The following is an 18,325-nucleotide window of genomic DNA, read 5'->3' on the forward strand; positions in this document are numbered from 1 at the left end:
ATTTCCGCTCTCGGAAAGTATACTTGTTGCGGTTAGGTTGCATCGGATGATGTGTTACGACGTTTACAGACACTGTTGGAAGACGACAGTTTAGATTCAGGGAGTTAATAATAACACGAATTACTTTGAACACATGTAAACCCTTTACAGGTCCTTTTTTCTTTTTCCTTTTGAGGGGGTCTTTCGTGGGGTCGGGCTGGGATGAGGGGAACGGGTGCAGGCGCAGAATAATCTCTCCCCGACTCATAATCGGAACAAATAGGATGAGTAGAAGAAGAGAGAAGGGGGAAAAGTGGCTCGAAGGAAGGTGTGATATAATTAGGTAGTTAATCCGATATACAGCCAGCCAATGACAAGACTCGTAAAGGGTATCAAAGAGACCGGGGAAGATCAGAGAACGCAGCACCGCAGACTGCGCGCATTGATTTACGTCGGTGCTGCCCGACGCACGTATGCGCGTCCATCGTCCGGACAAGCCCCCCCTCCCCGTGAGGGTTAGACACTCTTGGGGGACTTGGTCGGCGATTCCGCAGGTTGCTCCACGACGTCGGACAGCCGCATCCGCTTGGCCAGCGGCTCGCCGGGACTGTCATTGCCCGCGGGGTTGGCAGAGGAGTTCTGTTCGGTAAGCTGTCGCTCCAGCTCAGATATCCGTCGTTTCAGATCGTCTTCGCGCCGTTGGGCCTCCTCCAAAGACCGCCGGAGCCGTACCTCCGAGTCCCGGACGATCATCTCCGATCGGCGCGCAGTCGCGCCGCTCTGCTCCAGTTCCGTAACCCGGCCGCGGAAGAGTTCATTGATAAATTCCAATTCGCTCACGCGAGTCTTCAACGAAGTATTGGCTGCGAGCAGTCCATCGTAGGTCTGTGGTGACTCGAGATGGCGGTCAACAGCTGCCGAGGTCGCCGTGGGTGACGGCTGGCGCGGCTGCACCGAGGGCAGCGCATTCGGCTGAGCGAGACCATGGTCGCCGATTGTGACACTGTCGAACATGTGCTGAGGCGCAATGTTGGCATTGTGTTGCGACTGAGGGTGTGGTTGTTGCATGGAAGGGATACCAGGCGTTTCGGTTCGGGAGACGGGCGAGTTGGATCGGTCGGAATGGCCCGGTGATGCCTTCCGCGACGCGCGACGGTATCCTTGAGAGCCCATGGGGGGCGTCCCTGCTTCGGATCTCGAGGTAGACAAGCCATTTGTATCGATAGCACCGCCGGACTGATAAGACGTTGAGATGTAAGTTAGCGACCGTTGGCGCAGCAGGTGAACAATGGCATAGGATGACCAAGGAAAATTTTTCTAAATGGCAGACTTACCTTACGCTTCGGTCCCTGACCCGCAGTCTTGACCCGGTTGCGACTTTTGATGACATCGGTCTTTAAGCTTATCGGACGGGGCCTGCCATGTAGTTTGAGGAACAAGCCACAGGCGTTGCAAAGGACGGAGCCGAGTTCGTCCCTGCGCCAGAGAGGTGTCGTAGAAGTGCCGCAATTCTGGCAAACGGGCTGTAATTGAGGACGTTTGTGATCAGCCAACGTGGTCGCCATGATTTTTGGAACAATAGGATCACGCGAAGGAAGGGGGAGGGAGAGACAGAAGATGGGGAAGCGGACTGATAGTGGATGGAGGAGGAAGAGCGCTGGGTTGATAAGATCGGGAGAGATTTGATGGGCTGGCGCGATAAGGAGCAGGTGGTGCGGCGCCAAGCCCCCAGCGGCTGCTGATAACAGCAGATTGGCACAGAAAAAGAAACCCAGGAAATTAAGGGTCACCATGAACACCGAAAAATTTCACCCCCAGGTAAGAATGAAAAAAAGCAACAAAACCAGCGTAGCTCGATAAGAACCATCGCCTGCCGATGATAAGATCATCTCAGGAACTTACAGGATTATTGCCTTGCCCACCAGTAGTGGCGGCCGGAGAAGATGTCGCGTATGTCATATTGGCCATACTGGGCTGCGCATTGCTACTCGAGGCCCTGCACACGTAAGACTCGTCAGCATAATCAGAGATACGGGCGCATTAGGCATGCGAGCGTTCAGAATTATCATGTCTCTCTCCCGGACATGGCAGGAGAAATCACACATGACTTTCCCTGCGACTCCCCTCTCATTCCTTCACCTGGCCTCGTCTATGGCACATCGTATGGGGAAGGGTTCTTGCCAAGTACACATACCGCAGATTAGAAGTGGGAGCTGATGCGACCGAGGCCAAAGCAGAAAGTCCAGGCAGAGATGGACCCAGAGAGCTGGGAAAGGCACTACCGTTGCTGCTACTGCTCGGGCTGTGGGTGTATTTATCTAGAGAACTGGCCTCGGGAAGCGTTCCAGAATACTGCGATGACGCTGATGATGCCCCTGCAGCAGTATCCGTGGTCGATTGACGTGATCCCGATTGACTGTCAGTCGAGGAGGAGGTGTGTTTGTAATTCGAGTCTTGAGACTGGGGGTTCGACGGCGACGGCGGACGAAGGGCTGGGTCGATGGGCGACGCCCGGAAGAGGAGTGAAGCCACCGTGGAGGTTGTCGGAGAAAACTAGCTAGAAATCCGGCCCCAAATGACCGAATTGTAGACGATTCAAGAGGAAGGTTTCCGTCGTTCCGGGAGTGATAGACGACGGTTTGGGGGGGGAAAGATTCGTGCCGTTGAAGAGGACCAGCCACGTCTGAAAGGGAGGAATGATATGGAATGTCGTTCAACTTTTTTCTGGTTGACCAGTTGTAATCAAATGATCAACAGACTTTTTCCAAGCCCGAGATGATTTTCTTTCTTATTTGATAATTGCTTTTGTGCGGCCCAAGGGACGTCAGAGATGATACTCCAGGAGTAAAAGGTCTCAACGCAAGGCTGTCTCGGGGACAAGTTGCTGCAAATCGACCCAAGAAACGATTGCTGAAAGGAGCGACAAGAAGGTAGAGAACAGAAGGATCCAAGCTAATTGACCGGAAAGGAACCATGCGAAAGAGGATGGAATTGGGGAAGGGGATTCGAGGCAAATCTGGAGGGGAATAGGATGGTCGGGAGGAAGAAGGAAGATCGAGGGTTGATTATCGGGACTGCTATCGCGCGTCGGAGGCTATCGATTATTTATCGAAATGGCTCTGCGGAACCGCCGCTTGGCTGGGCCCAGCCGAGTCTTGGATACTGAGATTGAATCTTGGATAGGGATCCGTCACCCGTGGGAATTCCTCCTTATCACCTTCTCCCCAGTCTCGGACTGTTGCTATGCTATGCTTCTGCTCTCCAAGGTTTATGCGCCTATCTAATAGTATGCGCGGGACGGGCCCGGAATGAATCTTCGCAATGTTGTTGTCGCGCCCCTGCATGCCCCTTTCCCACCAGCCTAGTATTTACTGTGATCGCCCCTGGGTTTTTCTTCCCCTTCAACTTGGTTCCTTTTAACGGCCAGAGTCCATGATCTCTCACGATTTTTGCGTCGGGGAAGTTGAGGTGGAAGTAGAGTGTGGATAGGAGACTATAACCGGCAGGGTGGCTGACCAGAACTCATGCTTGCTGTGATCGAAATCAGTCATGATGTAGCTGATTGGTGCGCAATCACTCGACTGTTGATGTTCTCCAGTATAGCAATCTTCATACATCATGCTACTGCACCCCGTTTCACCCTATGGGTCCATGTCTTAGATCGTAGCATAATTCATTGAAGGGACGAAGCCATGGCGCGCATATCGCGTGGACTGGAAGTGCTAAGAAACGGCTGCCAGAGTCTGCACGGGGTCAATGGCCGCAGTAGTTGTTGATGAGCTGGACGACAAGTATCATCCATGAGACCCTGGATTATTTGGCTTAAAGTGAACAGAGCATGGCTGTTACTATTTGTAGAAACAGAAATTGCGGAGTGAAGTAGTTTGTGTGCTTTCTCGCCCAACACGCTGAATCTCTTGATCAGAGAAGAATTGGTAGCGCTCATTGAGCAGCAACCTTCTTGGTATCTTTCTCCTTCCCCAGAAAACGTCTATTCCTTCTCCGGGGAAAAAGCATCGCGTCGCGAGCCAGCATTAATTCAGGGGCTTCCGTGAAGCTCGAGTGGATCCCAGCGGCACGATACGACCACCGGTGGCGGTGCGGTATGGTATGGTACCCGGGGTGTGGCTGGACTGGACCCTGACTGCCATGTGCTTGACTAAACCGCAGTAATTGGCGGTACGGTGACGGTACGAGTGGTAATTGCGGCGAGCGGCCACTTCTTCAAGATGACAGCGGCGCTGCCTCGAACTCTCTCCGGCTCTGGATTCTTGGAATCTGCTACTCTCCCTCCCTCCCTCTCACTTTCGCTTTCCCTACCTCTCCGTGGTCGGGGAATATCCGCTTCTACTTCGTCTTTACACCCGTCTCTGGTTCAGTAATGGCTTGAGTTTGTCAGTCAATCAATCTTCCCTTCTCGCCGTTCATTATTCATCCTCCCTTAATTCTTTCCCTTGCCCGTCGCCTTCATATGATCCGAGAGTGGTTGCCTCCCGACTCGACTTGCCCCCATTATCTCATAGACTATCCCGCTTTTATTCACCATGCCTAAAAGTAATCGGCCAGCGACCTCGGGTTACGCCCGCTTGGCTCAAGAGGAGGAAGATAGAGCCAATGACTTGTATGATTATTCAGACGATGACGACCTAAACGCCCCCAGCACGATTTCTCAGTCCGCCCCCCGATATGCTCCCATCTCCTCCCGAGCCCAGATGCAGGCCGCCGGCCTGTCCACACCCCCCGAACACCGACGACGACTGAGTGGGCATTATCGCCGAGGCCGGAGGAATTCCGGGGTCGACATCAAGGCCATCAATGCCCGTCTGGAAAGGTGGGCGGAGGAGATTGCCTCCAAGTTCAAGATCCACCGCGTCAAGGGCAAGACATTCGAAGAAGAGAAGTTGGAGATCTATCACTCCGTCTTTCAAGCTCCCGATGGAATTCGACCCATCTCAGCGGAAGCCCTCGAGTCGGATGAGATCGAGGGGGCTGCGCGCAGAGCCCGAGATGAATTTGAGGAAGTTGTGGAGAGTGTCCGGATAGCCATTGAGATGGGAGTCCATCCGAGAATGATTTCTCAAGGAAGTTCAGGTAGTTACTTCGCACGCAATGCCGACGGTAAAGTCGTGGGAGTGTTCAAGCCCAAGGATGAGGAACCCTATGCATCCCGCAACCCCAAGTGGACCAAATGGATCCATCGAAACCTGTTCCCCTGCTTCTTTGGCCGGGCATGCCTGATTCCTAACCTGTCGTATGTCTCAGAAGCCGCGGCGTATGTTCTCGACTCGCGTCTTCACACAAACCTTGTCCCCTACACCGACATTGTTTGGCTATCCTCCAAATCCTTCTTCTATGATTTCTGGGACCGCAGGAAAGCTTGGATGGGTAAGAGGCCTCTTCCTCCCAAAGCAGGCAGTTTCCAGGTCTTTTTGAAGGGCTACAAGGATGCGAATCTCTTTCTGCGAGACCATCCTTGGCCAGACCAGACTAACACTGGTTTCCGGGCCGAGGATGCCCCGAAGCGCAAGAAGCGTCCGTGGAGTGAAGCTTGCCGCCCCTCGGGCGCCCATTCCGATGACGAAGACGAAGAAGAATACGAGGACGGCCAGGCGCGCACGCCATCCCCGCGCGAGGAAAGCCGAGAACGGCGGTTCTACTGGACCGAAAGCTTGAAGCAGTCGTTCCGGGAAGAACTGGAGAAGCTTGTAATCCTCGACTATATCATGCGGAACACAGATCGTGGATTGGATAACTGGATGATCAAGATCGATTGGAAGACGGAGGAGGTTTCCATTGTCGCTGACCCGCCAAAGCCCAATGGAGTGCAAACACAGGAGGACGATGAAGACCTGCCGCCTGCTCGTCCCGTTTCTGTCAATTCTGACGGAACGACTGCAGCCCAGCATCCGTATCGACGACGTGAAGCGATGGTAGCCGTTAGCCGTACTGGAACCCCATTGAACTCAAGCGAACCCCAGGCGACCGTCCAGATCGGAGCGATTGACAATAGTCTGTCGTGGCCGTGGAAGCATCCCGATGCCGTAAGTTCAATGCCTTAATCCAACCCCATTAACCCTGCTAACCCGCCATAGTGGCGAAGCTTCCCGTTCGGCTGGCTGTTCCTTCCAGTTTCTTTGATCGGTCAGCCGTTCTCGCAGAAAACTCGCGACCATTTTCTGCCCCTTCTGACCTCGACGGCCTGGTGGAGCGGGACTCAAATGGCCCTCCGGCGGGTATTCTCGCAGGATTCGGATTTCAAGGAGAGCATGTTTGCCCGACAGATTGCGGTTATGAAGGGACAGGCCTGGAACGTAGTGGAAACGCTGAAGCATCCCGACCATGGCCCGCTCGAGTTGACACGACGGACGCGTGTGTGTGTCTGGGACGACCTGGTGGATGTTCCGGTTGCCATTCCCCTCCGCGGGCCGTCGACCGATGCGCAGAAACGAAAGGTGAAGAGCTACGAACATTACGATAAGCACGCCAGTTACGATCCCGACAACGAGGAGATGGACATTGGCGCCGCCATGTCCTTAGGTACTGGTCCTGATGTCGACCTGCTGGGGTTGAGTTCTCCTCCAAATGAGTTGCCCAACCCGAACCGATTCGAGCTCTCCCGCGGGCGCGGATCCAGCTCGGGACATGCCCGGGCCCAATCCGGCAGCCCTGCTACGATGGGCGACTATCGGTTTGGGCGCGACAGCATTGACGAGCTAAGCCAAGGGCGAGGCTTGGACCGAAGCTGGGCGACGCTCCCTCCCCGCCCGGGCAATCGGCACCAGAAGCACAGTTCGGTGTCCAGTTCGCGCGGGCAGGCGCATCTTATTTGGAGCAGTGATGACCTGGAAGGCGACCTGGGATATGCCGCCGCCGAGGGGATGGAAGGCAACCAGCGCAAAGTGATTGTCGAGCGACTCGAGGCAGTCAAGAGCAAGAACCCGGTGTTTACCTGGTGTTAACCCGGTTGTTGCTTGCGAGAGACGTCTTGATCTGCTCTGTCGGCGCAGGTCCCCTCATCTTTCCATTCTTCTTCTTCTTCTCCTTCACATCTTCTTCTCTTCTTTTATTTAGCGTGTATCATGATAACCTGGCATGAGGAGTTCTTTTGCAGGGTCTGGTCCTTGTTGGAAAAAATCTTGATGGTTTTAGTCATAGAAATGGAAGTTGATCTTCGCGAGGGATTTTTGGGCGGTTGCCTCCTTGTCTGTCTGCCTTATACATAATACACCAGTATATAGTTTTTGAAGTGCATTTAGAATCTAATACAAAGTCAGTGATGATTGAAGTGAGAGTGCCTTGAGTCTTGAGAATCAAACCTCGTGTAGTATGGATATCAGACGGATATCAGCAGGTGAAAAGTGGGCACTGAAACAGCGCCGACCGAGGAAGACCCGCAATCTTATCACGTATCAGCGGTTCCTCGTCACGATCAAGCAACTAACTAGATAGATACTTCCTACTAATCACTATTCACACTCTCTTATTCCTCTGTCATCCCTCACTCTGCCATCATTACTAGCTTGCTTCTTTTGGCGCTCCCTCCTGTCCGGCCGATCATCTCATCCTGGCCGTAAGATGGAAGGGATCTGAGCTCCCCCTCACACAGTCTCTCTCTCTCTCACTTGACGCTCATCCCTACGCCGCCACCCCCCAAGGCTACCACCACCACCACCAACTAACCGGACTGCCGCTCTCCGATTAACTCACTCACTCACTGTTGGATGCACTGCCCAGCCTTTCCTCCCTCCAACCCGCAGCAGGCACTCCAGACCCTCTTTCGAACCGACCTAGATGTCCCCCCCATCTTCCCCGCCATCGCCTCATCCGATCTGTGATCAGTCACTGGGCCTAACACCCTACGTCGCACGCGTGTCTCGGGCACCTGCATCCAGCACCGAATCATGGCTTCCCACGCCGCCATGCTCCTGGACCCGCGGGCCTACAAGAAACAGCTTCAACAACAGCAACAGAAAAACAATGGTAACTCCCCGGATCCCACTCGAGCCCCATCGGATCGCTGGAGCGACTTGCCCGGTGACCATTACCAAGAGGACCATCACCACCACCGTCCATATTCCTTGCCTGCTTCACTGCGTTGCCCTTCCCCTCCAGATGACCCGATCGACTTAGACACCAACGAAAACTCACATATTCTCCCAGTAGGAACGAGCGCCCAACAAGAACCGTCGTCCTCGCCTCAGCGCACTGTCGTTGCGCCGCCCGCGGGAACCGCCTCTGCCGCCCAGCGGCTTTTGAGTCCCCGGCGCCGTCAGCCGTCGCAGCGGGCGAGTCCTAGGTCAAAGTCCAGATCACAATCGCTGTCTACCAGGTCGCCGAGTACCCGCGATACGGCGAGTTCGTCGCCGCAGCAGCAGGAGGCGAGCGTGGAACCCGCCCTGGATGTGGAGTTTGCTAGCGCTCAGTTCGAGGAGCGGACGGATGGGAAACGGCCGTCGGAGCAGGCAGACGAGACGCGCCATGGGAGTTTAATCGAGAATATGTACGGGGTGAAGGGGCGTTCCAGCCAACTATACAAAAGGGTCAAGGTAGAAGAGGATGGGCCAAGGTCTGTGAACAGCAAGTTCACAGGTGTGGGAAATACGGGCTTGGGTGGTTGGATGAAGGATGGTCGTTCGAATTCAAATTCTCCAGCCGTGCTGCCTGATGTTGTTGACTTGACTACTGGTAGGATGATGGATAAGTGGGTTGCAATGATGTGCTGACTCTATATTAGATGTGTCAGGGCCAGCGACTGATGACGACGACGTGCAGGTCACCGGCTCGAATGACCTTAGTCTTCAGCGGGTTTGCTACGGGAAGATTGAAAATGCTACGATCCAGGCGCAGCTAGTTCCTAAGCCTTCGTCACAGACTATATTTGGCGATTCCACGCACGATTGGCCTTCCATGAAGCTAGGCGTGCATCGACAGCCGGGCCAGAATAACCGGATCGAGGTGTCTGATCCCAACGGGAAGATCTTTGGGATGGTCGATGCGAAGACAGCGTCGGTGATCGTTCCGCTCCTGGACTCGCCGGCTCTGAAAGTCAACATTACCGCCCGATTGGATGTTCGGAGAAGAAAGGACGACGAGTGGCCCTGGGCGCCTTGCTCATATGCATACCGAGCATCCGTCAATCTATATGGTTTGAGGAAGGATGCAGAGCTCGTGGGGAAACATCTGGGGCAGCATAATGTCTGGCTGGGAACCCCATTTTCGGTGGAACAGGGCGTTCCTGTGCTCAATCCTCATGCAGAGAGGCGACGGGCGCAAGCGGCAATGCTGCCTGCAACAGCTGCGAGGGGTCGGGTGGGAGTCAACTATGAAGTGCGAACAGCCGAAGAAGTAAACGACGCGGTGATGAAAATGTTTGATCAGCTGCAGAGCGCCGACAATTTGCCCGAGATGGACCCTCCATCTTCTTTGGTCACGCCATTGCTTCGCCATCAGAAGCAGGCACTTTGGTTCATGACAGAGAAGGAGAAGCCACGCAAATTTGGGCCCAAGGAGGCGGATAATAACTCTCTCTGGCGGGTGGTTTATCGCTCGAATGGCAAGAGGCGGTACCGAGAGGTCATCAGCGGGATGGTGCTGGATGAAGAGCCTCCACAGAGTCTGGGAGGATTGCTGGCGGATATGATGGGGCTGGGTAAGACCTTGAGCATTCTCTCGCTGGTTCTGTCTTCTCTGGAGGAGGCCAGCCAGTGGGCGGATCTGATCCCAGATACCGAGCTGGTCCGCAGCTTGCCGGGCATCCGCAATACCAAGACGACGCTTCTGGTGGCGCCCCTCAGCGCAGTCAACAACTGGGTCAATCAGATCAAGGAGCATCTCAAGGAAGATGCGCTCTCGTACTATGTTTTTCATGGGTCGTCGCGGACCAATGACGTGGAAGAACTGTCCAGGTATGACCTGGTAATCACCACGTACAGCATTGTCCTCAGCGAGCTGTCTGGACGAGGAGCAAAACGTGGCGTCAGCCCTTTGACCAAGATGAACATGTTCCGCATTGTTCTGGATGAAGCGCACACAATCCGTGAACAGAGCGCCGCGCAGACCCAGGCCATCTTTAAGCTCAACTCCCAGCGGCGATGGTCCGTGACCGGAACGCCGATCCAGAATCGCCTTGAAGATTTACTCTCAGTCACCAAGTTCCTCGGGCTCTTTCCCTATGATGACAGAGGGCGATTCGGAATGCACATCCTAAGTCGGTTCAAAACGGGCGATGCCTCGGTGCTGGCCAGCTTGCGGGTACTGGTGGACTCGTTCACGCTTCGCCGGGTCAAGGACAAGATTGACCTCCCGGCACGGCACGATAAGATCATCATGCTTACCTTTACGGAGAAAGAACAGCAGCTGCATGAGTTCTTCCGCAAGGAGTCCAATGTCATGATGCGGGTAATTGCCGGCGAAGAGCAGTCCAAGATGAAGGGTCGCATGTACCACCACATCCTCAAGGCGATGATGATCCTCCGACAGATCAGCGCGCACGGCAAAGAGCTCCTCGAGCCAGACGACCGCAAACGCATCAAGGGAATGAGCGTGCACGATGCAATCGATCTCGAAGAGGGCGCGGGCGATGCTGCCGGGGCCACCGACAAAAAGGCCTACGAGATGTTCACGCTGATGCAGGAGTCTTCCGCAGACACATGCGCCGTATGCGGGAAGCGCGTAGAGGAGCCAAGTTCCGACAATGGCCCAACCGACAAGCAAACAGCCCTGGCGATTGTGCTGCCATGCTATGATGTACTGTGTCCGGACTGTTTCTCGGGGTGGAAACACGCTTTCGACCATCCGGTGGGCTCGGTGCACGACATCAAATGCCTGGTTTGTGATGGCTGGATGCCGGCCTCGTATTCCACCATCACGGTCGGCGGACTGCAGGACTACCTGGTGGATAAGGCGCAAGCCAAGCAGAGCCGACGACACGGTAAGACGCTAGGGGAGTACGAGGGGCCACACACGAAGACCAAAGCGTTGGTGGCGCAGCTCCTGGAGACAGCCGAGGAGAGCAAGAGCCTGGGGCCTGGAGAGCGTCCGATCAAAAGCGTGGTGTTCTCGGCGTGGACGTCGCACCTGGATTTGATCGAGATTGCGCTGCGCGACCACGATATTACAGGGTTCGCACGACTCGACGGGACGATGACGCTAGCGGCGCGACACAAGGCGCTGGAGGAGTTTCACAACAACGCGGATATCACGGTGCTGTTGGCAACAATTGGGGCCGGCGGCGTGGGTCTGAACCTGACGGCGGCGTCGAAGGTGTATATAATGGAACCGCAGTACAATCCGGCGGCGGTGGCACAGGCCGTGGACCGCGTACATCGCATTGGACAAGCGCGCGAAGTGACGACAGTACAGTTCTTGATGAAGGGCAGTATTGAGGAGAAGATCTTCGAGCTGGCAAAGAAAAAGCAGCAGCTGGCGGATTTGAGTTTGAATCGGGGCAAGCTGGACAAGAAGGAGGTACAGGAGCAGCGCATGCGCGAATACCGGAGTTTATTCAAGTGACGGTGATTATACCGATGATTCCATTCCTAGTGAAGCACCATATTTCACTCGAAGAAGATGCTCTTACTGATAATACTGGTTTGATACCCGAGAGGCGTTTGGTTTGGTTTATGGCAGTTTATCTGGATTTTTTTTTTCTCCCATTCATTTTCATCTGGTTGCTCTATCTTCTTTTGCTATGTGATTAAACTCGATACACGATAGAGGAGGAAGGAGAAAGGAAGAGAGAAAGACAAAGCTAATTAGAAGACGCAAGTCAAGTCCATACTCCATACTCCATACATCATCCCAACATACCCTCATAAAAACCCATCCTCCACCACCACCAACCAACCAACAAAGAGAAAAAACAAATCAACATAACTAAGACCTCGAATAAATCCCCCTCTCCACCACCCCCAAAACACCCTCCAACCTCCTCCTCAACGCCCCCAACTCGCGTCTCCTCTCCTCCCTCACCCCCTCCACAACCCTCAACTCCCCCTCCAGCTCCCGAATCCGTCTCTCTTGCTCCGCCTCACTACTATCTATCCCGGGCAACACACTAATCAAGTACTCAATCTGCTGCTCCTTGATGACCAAATCCCGCGCCAGCTCCCTCTGTCGTGCCGCAAATGTCGCCGGGCTGTCCGGCGCAGGTGCTAGTAGTCCCTCCGCCGCTCCCGTCCCATCTGGGTTCTGTTGTTGTTGTTGGTCTGCATTCTGCCCTTGAGCTTGGGGATTGTTTGTTGTGTCGGGTGGTGGTGGCGACGCTTGCGATTGCGATTGTGCTGCTTGTGGTGCCGAGGCTGGGACCGGGGGTGTGGATGCGTTCTTGGGGATTTTTGCCAGTAGAGGCGCGGCGTTGGGTGTCGTGCTTGTTGGGGGAGGCGTCGCGGGGATGTTGTCGTGGTAGGTTGTTAGGTAGCAGAGGGTTGCGTAGAATTGGGTGGCTAGCTGTTGGTGGGTTTGGGGGTTAGTTTGGTGGTGAGGGAGAGGGTTTTGGGGGGGGGATGGGATTGGGGAGGAATGTACCTGGTCGAGGCAGGTTTGGAGTTGGGTTAGGATGTCTGCCATTTTGGATTCCTCTTTCCCCTTTGTGGGTGTGAGGTAGTTCTTTTGTGGTGGTGGTGTTGTGTAGAGTGGTGTAGTAATGAGGATTGTAAAGTGTGGTATGGTGGAGAGTGATGAAAGTGAAGAAGTGAAAGAGTAGCTAAGCTGATCTCCGCTCCGATAAGTGATTGGGTTTGGTTTGATTCCGCCGATAAACCCCAAATATCTTTAAAGTTATTTCTCCAACTTCTACTCTTCTCTCTCCTCTTCAGGTACGTCTATGCTCCCCATCTACACGATACTCCTACAAATTAGTAACACGCAATTAACCAAAAGTATACAGGTTCAATGCATCGCACCAATACCCTCTTACAATAAGAAACAATGACAACACTATCTCCCCTAACTCGTCGTCTCTACAAACTCCCTCATCCCCCAATCCCCCCATCATCCTCTTCCCATACAACCCTCCCCTCCTTTCTCGCCCACGCCTCACGCACCTCTCTCCCCCTCACAAGCACCACCTACATCGGCACTCACTACGAATACACCATCCAATCCACCCTCCGCTCCTCCGCCCTTCTTCTCCACCGCACCGGCGGCCGCTCCGACGCCGGCACAGACCTCGTCGGAACCTGGCACCTCCCCGCACACGAACACCCGCCACGCGTCCTCGTGCAATGCAAGGCCCTGAAGACGAAGCTCGGGCCCAATATCGTTCGTGAGCTCGAGGGCACGTTCTCGTCGGCGCCGGTGGGGTGGCGGGGGGCAGGCGTCATCGGGATGCTGGTTAGTCCGCGGGAGGCGACGAGGGGCGTGCGGGAGGCGCTGACTAGGAGTCGGTTTCCGTTGGTTTGGTGTCTAGTTGGGTTGGAGGGGAGGGTTAGGCAGGTGCTTTGGAATGAGAGGGTCGAGGGGGTTGTCGGGGGTGGGTTGGGGGTTGGGGTTGTTTATCATGCGGATGCTGGTGAGCTGGGGGATACTAGGGATGCGGAGGCGAGAGTGACGTGGGATGGGGAGGAGGTTCCCGGGGTGGATGAGGTGGTGGGGAGGATGGAGGATATGCAGAGGAGATGGTTTGAGTTGTGGGATGTTGGGGAGGAGAGGTGGGAGGAGGTGTTGGGGGTCGTGGAACGGTTGTTTCCTTTTGAAAAGCCGTTGTTATATGCTAGGGATGGGAGGGTGAGTGGGTTGAATGAGGAGGAGAGAGAGGTCGTAAGGAGGGAGTTGCAGAGGAGTAATTCAACTACATGAGCATTAGAGCATGATGTGTATAGAATGTAAATAATAGTATAGTATTGTCATATCAAGCCAGGGTATATATCCGTAAACGCCATCCAAACCCATCCCACCAAACACACATCTATCCCTGCATTGTCGACCAAAAGTAGTTCGAATAGAAGAAGCGCGAGAACTTCGGGTCAATGTTCACCACATGCACATCGCCCTTGCGACTATTGCGGATCACCGCTTTGGTGAAGTTGCCCGCATCATCGGCCTCGATATCCACTCCCAAGGACCGGTAGATCTTCAGTCGCAGCCTAGAAAGGTAGTCAGTCGCCATATACTCCTTACCCAGCAGATAGAAAGTACTCACAGCGTCGCATCATCCATTTCACGCTCCCGGCGCGTCGGTTCATCGCCCTCCAACCCCTGCGCTTCCAAATCGGCCAATCGCTCCTTCAGCATCTCCAGCTCGCCTTCTAATCGCTCGCTCTCAATCTCCAGCTCGGTAGCTGACTTGGCAATGCGGAACTTCTTGGTATCCAGCTCGACCATCTCCGCCGCGTGCTTGCCGGAGTCATGCGCCGTCACGGCCTCCTCGTATTGGGCTGTCAGCGCGGACAGGTGCCTTGAGAGCTTGCGCAGGGCCGATTCGGCTTCGCGCGTGCGCAACTCACGCGATTGCTGCAGTGCGGCGAGCGAGTCATTGATGCGGGTGACGGCTTGTTTATCGGGTTGGATGTTGAAGTTGCCGATGGTGTGGTTGATGAGCTGAAGAGTCAGCAGTGGACGTGATCCTGGGGGTGGAAAAAGAACATACACCAGCGGGATTCTCGTCTAGAAGCATGATGACGTTTTATTTAGTGTGATAGACGTTGTAATGTTATTTGATTGCCTTCTAGTTCTGATAGTAATGGCAAGTAGACACACTCCGGAAGTGGAGAGATGTTTGTTGTTGGAGCAACCGCCACCGCCGCACGCACCGCCACAGCGCGTGACGCCAGGCAGCCCCGGCGATGATTCCGAATCTTCTCTTGTCGCTGCCGGCCAAAGTCTTCCTCTTCCCACCAGAATCATTGATAGTCGATCAATATGGGCTCTAATCTTCCTTGTGAGTGTTTTCGTTCCCGTTGGTGCTGGTTCCCCCGCTAACTGCTTGCCTACAGATGCCGCCGATGCTGAGAGGTCAGCGCCTTTTTCCCCATCGAACACTTTCTACCGATACCCCAGAACCAGTGAAGCTAACCGGTGCGCAGTCCGCTAAAGCCAGCGGAACTTCAGGTGCTCCGCGCCCAGTATGAGAAGGAAGGTGACTACGTTGGCATCCAGACCAAGTTCAACTACGCCTGGGTAGGTACCGGCAGATATCCCGAGAAAAGCCCATTCGGCTGACAGCATGTGTAGGGCCTTATAAAATCTAACGCCCGGGTCGAACAACAAGAGGGTGTCCGCCTGCTGTCGGAGATCTTCCGTGCTGCGCCTGAACGACGACGCGAATGTCTATACTACCTCGCGCTGGGAAACTACAAGCTTGGTAACTACGGCGAAGCCCGTCGGTACAACGATCTGCTGCGTGATAAGGAACCCGGGAACTTGCAGGCAGCTAGCCTGGGCCAGCTCATCGATGAGAAGGTGTCCAAGGAAGGCCTGATGGGTATTGCCATCGTGGGTGGGCTGGCGCTGGCGGCCGGCGTGGTGGGTGGATTGGTGATGCGGGGGGCAAAGAGACGCTGAAGGGACTGTGAAAATGATTATTCTGGGTGCATGAGTGTAAATACGGTTGCTTGGTGTTTGTCTTTATTCTAGCATTGGGGCGTTCTGACAGCAAGATTGGATGCGTGAATAATGTTAATGGATGCTATCATTATCAACTTGGGAATGTCTTCAGCTGCGCCACAGGTGGCTAACGTCATCCCGAGTCTTTCCTTCTTTCCTGCTTTCTCTATCTTTCCCCCATCTTCTCTTTACTCTTTCTATTGTTGTCATCTGATGTTCGGTTTCTCTTCGCTATCTAGCATAGTTTTCCGTCGGATGATTCCCATACTCTAAGCCTTCGTCCCTGTCACACCCGTGGCCCCTGTGGATGAACGAATGCGTACCCAACGAGCCATGAATGACGCTGCATTGCGCTGCTCTGGAACTCTCAACCACCACCACCACCACCACCACCTCAACATCCCTTCTGCTTGATTGATTCGTCAGATCTCGTCCCCTGCACTACCATCTGACTAGTATCTACCGTGACAACCTCCCACTCCACCTTTCTATCGTCCCCCTCTCATCCACGCCTCGTTTCGCCGTTGAATTCCGGATCGTCATGGCAGACGTGGGGGACCGCATGTTCTGCCATGCTTGTGGCGGCGTCTGGCTGCGCGAGGCCCACGGCATGATCTGTCCGCACTGCGAGTCAGACTTTACAGAAATTGTATGATCTCGTCCTCTATCCATTCATATTCAACCCTATCTGACCCTCCCCAGATCGAAATTCCGCCGGATCCTGACGCCGAACCCCCGCCCGCTTCCCACCAGGCCGCCTCGCCCCCCGCTGCGGACAACGCCCGCTCCCCGAACCCATGGGCGGACCATAACCCCTGGGCACACCAGGAAGAAGATGATGATATCGATCATGGTTGGGGACCGGGACATGGAAATGGATTCACCCATCGCACGTATCGGTCGCCAGACGGCCGCTTCACCTTTTCCACCACAACCTACACCCATGGCCTCCGAGGGGGGTCGCCTCCGACTCAACAGCGACAAGCGAACCCCGACCCACTGATGCCGATGGTGCAGGGTCTAGATAGCATCTTCCATGGCCTCGCAAGCACCTACCGACAGCAAAATCGTCCAGGCGGCCAAGCTCCAGGCTCGGATCGCGACCGCGGGAGGACACTGGGTTCTTTCGCATTTGACATCGAGGCGGAGGGTCGGACCGGCACGCAGGACGGCGGTCTGCACCCGAGAGATGCGGATGGCCCGCAACCGGTGAATAATCCTCTGCGGACTCTGGGCGAGTAGGTGCTACTGATAGACGTTTACGTTGCTGCACGTTTCAGGGCTAACGAAGATCAGTATCTTGGAGCTGTTCCGCTCGGATTTCGGCACGAACACACAGGCGGGTGGCACTGGCGGCGTGCGGGTGATGACGGGGCCGAATCCCCTCGCCATGCTGTCCACGCTGCTAAACTTTGAACGTCATGGGGACGCAGTATACTCGCAGGAAGAGCTGGACCGCGTGATCTCTCAGCTGATGGAACAGAATGCCAACCGGGGAGCGCCACCACCAGCCCCGCCTAGTGCGATCCAATCACTGCCGAAGAAGAAGGTCGATGAGGAGATGCTGGGGAGCGAAGGTCGGGCGGAATGCTCGATTTGCATGGACACGGTGGAGCTGGGGACCGAGGTCACGGTGCTACCTTGCAGCCACTGGTTTCACTACAGCTGCATCGAGCTGTGGCTGAACCAGCACAACACGTGTCCGCACTGCCGGCGAAGCATCGACGCGCCCCAGTGAGTTTCCTTTTCCTATGTTTTGCTTCGTGACGCAGACCCCTCTCTAATAGCATGCAGATCTGAAAGTGCCAACAGTCCTCCGGGAAACAGACCGGCAGCTGAGGGCACCAGCGGCAACCCAGTAGTCATTCCCGACAGTCCGGAGCGCGAACGGAGTCAACCGTCAGCAGCAGCGCGAGACGCTGCATCACCATCGGGTTGGAGCTCACAATCATTCTCTTCATGGTCATCGCCATGGTCAGGCTCAGAGGACCCAGAACAACAACATCAACGCCGGAGTAGCCGAGGGGAAGGTTCAGGAGGGTTCACGGGATGGGTGCGCAGTCGACTAGGCGGAGGGAGCAGCTGATGGGACAGGGGATGGAGGCATAACAATTACATTTGGGAGATTGATGATTGACGAGGTGTATGTAGTAATGACTTTGATTTGGGAGTTTGCTTTGCTTCTTTTATGACATGACACGACACGATGAAGATAACTATGCACACACAGACAGCATTGATACCTTATCTATACTATCCATCTATGGCTTCTTTTACCTCTATCTGGCTGACCTTTCCTTCTATCCACAAACTGACTGTACTGTACTGAGGATAAATGACTGTATTGTCCTGAAGGTCGCAAACGTAAAATGATCTACCTCGAGAAAGGAACCAGGCGGATTCGATTGATTGAAGAAGAGCCCCAATGGCATTCAATACTGGTATATGTACTATAAACTCTCTAGGTCAAGCCAAAGATAACGAAACGATAAACCGAATTCACCCGAACCGAAAGTCACCCGAACCGAAAGTAGAAGTGGGTACTGTGAGACGACGATGGAATGATGAGTTTGAAACCGAAAATAAAACGAGGAGACTTTTCCTTTTCCTTTGCCTTTTCGCTTGTCACTTTTTGGTGCCGGTGTTTGATTGATTCCTTCATCGCTCTGAAATCGTAAGAGGAAATGCAAGGGGGTGTAGAGAGTCTAAGCGGAATGAATCTACAATGAAACGGAGAGGAAATGAGATAGGAGATCAAGACATGTCAAGAGGTATGATGGAGGATGAAGGATGAAGAGGGAAA

General features: G+C 54.4%; 7 protein-coding genes across 7 annotated transcripts; 4 read left to right on the forward strand and 3 right to left on the reverse strand.

Annotated features, from left to right (window-relative positions):
- Nucleotides 1-74: 74 nt before the first annotated feature.
- ASPBRDRAFT_72450 (putative GATA transcription factor (AreB)) lies at nt 75-3,530 on the reverse strand (the record flags this gene model as incomplete). Its single annotated transcript, XM_067629168.1, has 8 exons — nt 75-1,215; nt 1,314-1,502; nt 1,882-1,975; nt 2,174-2,532; nt 2,661-2,696; nt 2,885-2,889; nt 3,197-3,317; nt 3,480-3,530. 8 exons carry the CDS (start codon nt 3,528-3,530, stop codon nt 496-498), a joined length of 1,575 nt encoding a protein of 524 aa, XP_067483763.1. The 3' UTR covers nt 75-495.
- A 993-nt stretch (nt 3,531-4,523) lies between these two features.
- On the forward strand, nt 4,524-11,490 carry ASPBRDRAFT_116378 (uncharacterized protein; the record flags this gene model as incomplete). Its single annotated transcript, XM_067616973.1, has 4 exons — nt 4,524-6,020; nt 6,072-6,920; nt 7,932-8,664; nt 8,714-11,490. 4 exons carry the CDS (start codon nt 4,524-4,526, stop codon nt 11,488-11,490), a joined length of 5,856 nt encoding a protein of 1,951 aa, XP_067483764.1.
- Nucleotides 11,491-11,853: 363 nt separating this feature from the next.
- Nucleotides 11,854-12,733, reverse strand: ASPBRDRAFT_204124 (med21 domain-containing protein; the record flags this gene model as incomplete). Its single annotated transcript, XM_067621693.1, has 2 exons — nt 12,505-12,733; nt 11,854-12,426 (listed from the first exon to the last, which is right to left on the reverse strand). Exons 1-2 carry the CDS (start codon nt 12,544-12,546, stop codon nt 11,854-11,856), a joined length of 615 nt encoding a protein of 204 aa, XP_067483765.1. The 5' UTR covers nt 12,547-12,733.
- Nucleotides 12,692-13,867, forward strand: ASPBRDRAFT_411804 (uncharacterized protein). The gene is made up of 2 exons (XM_067624507.1): nt 12,692-12,794; nt 12,866-13,867. Exon 2 carries the CDS (start codon nt 12,907-12,909, stop codon nt 13,774-13,776), a length of 870 nt encoding a protein of 289 aa, XP_067483766.1. The 5' UTR covers nt 12,692-12,794; nt 12,866-12,906; the 3' UTR covers nt 13,777-13,867.
- Nucleotides 13,823-14,653, reverse strand: ASPBRDRAFT_38997 (kinetochore Spc24 family protein). The gene is made up of 3 exons (XM_067624050.1): nt 14,567-14,653; nt 14,120-14,517; nt 13,823-14,063 (listed from the first exon to the last, which is right to left on the reverse strand). The coding sequence occupies exons 1-3, from the start codon at nt 14,591-14,593 to the stop codon at nt 13,886-13,888; spliced, it is 603 nt and encodes a 200-aa protein (XP_067483767.1). The 5' UTR covers nt 14,594-14,653; the 3' UTR covers nt 13,823-13,885.
- Nucleotides 14,654-14,792: 139 nt separating this feature from the next.
- Nucleotides 14,793-15,504, forward strand: ASPBRDRAFT_38999 (mitochondrial fission 1 protein). The gene is made up of 4 exons (XM_067624051.1): nt 14,793-14,857; nt 14,913-14,931; nt 15,003-15,096; nt 15,151-15,504. Exons 1-4 carry the CDS (start codon nt 14,839-14,841, stop codon nt 15,478-15,480), a joined length of 462 nt encoding a protein of 153 aa, XP_067483768.1. The 5' UTR covers nt 14,793-14,838; the 3' UTR covers nt 15,481-15,504.
- Nucleotides 15,505-16,063: 559 nt separating this feature from the next.
- ASPBRDRAFT_117619 (putative RING finger domain protein) lies at nt 16,064-17,541 on the forward strand (the record flags this gene model as incomplete). Its single annotated transcript, XM_067617108.1, is given in 6 exon segments — nt 16,064-16,171; nt 16,225-16,731; nt 16,765-16,885; nt 16,956-17,256; nt 17,317-17,484; nt 17,502-17,541. 6 exon segments carry the CDS (start codon nt 16,064-16,066, stop codon nt 17,539-17,541), a joined length of 1,245 nt encoding a protein of 414 aa, XP_067483769.1.
- Nucleotides 17,542-18,325: the final 784 nt, after the last annotated feature.

Source organism: Aspergillus brasiliensis (genome assembly GCF_001889945.1).
Source record: "Aspergillus brasiliensis CBS 101740 unplaced genomic scaffold ASPBRscaffold_2, whole genome shotgun sequence".
NCBI lineage: Eukaryota > Fungi > Ascomycota > Eurotiomycetes > Eurotiales > Aspergillaceae > Aspergillus > Aspergillus brasiliensis.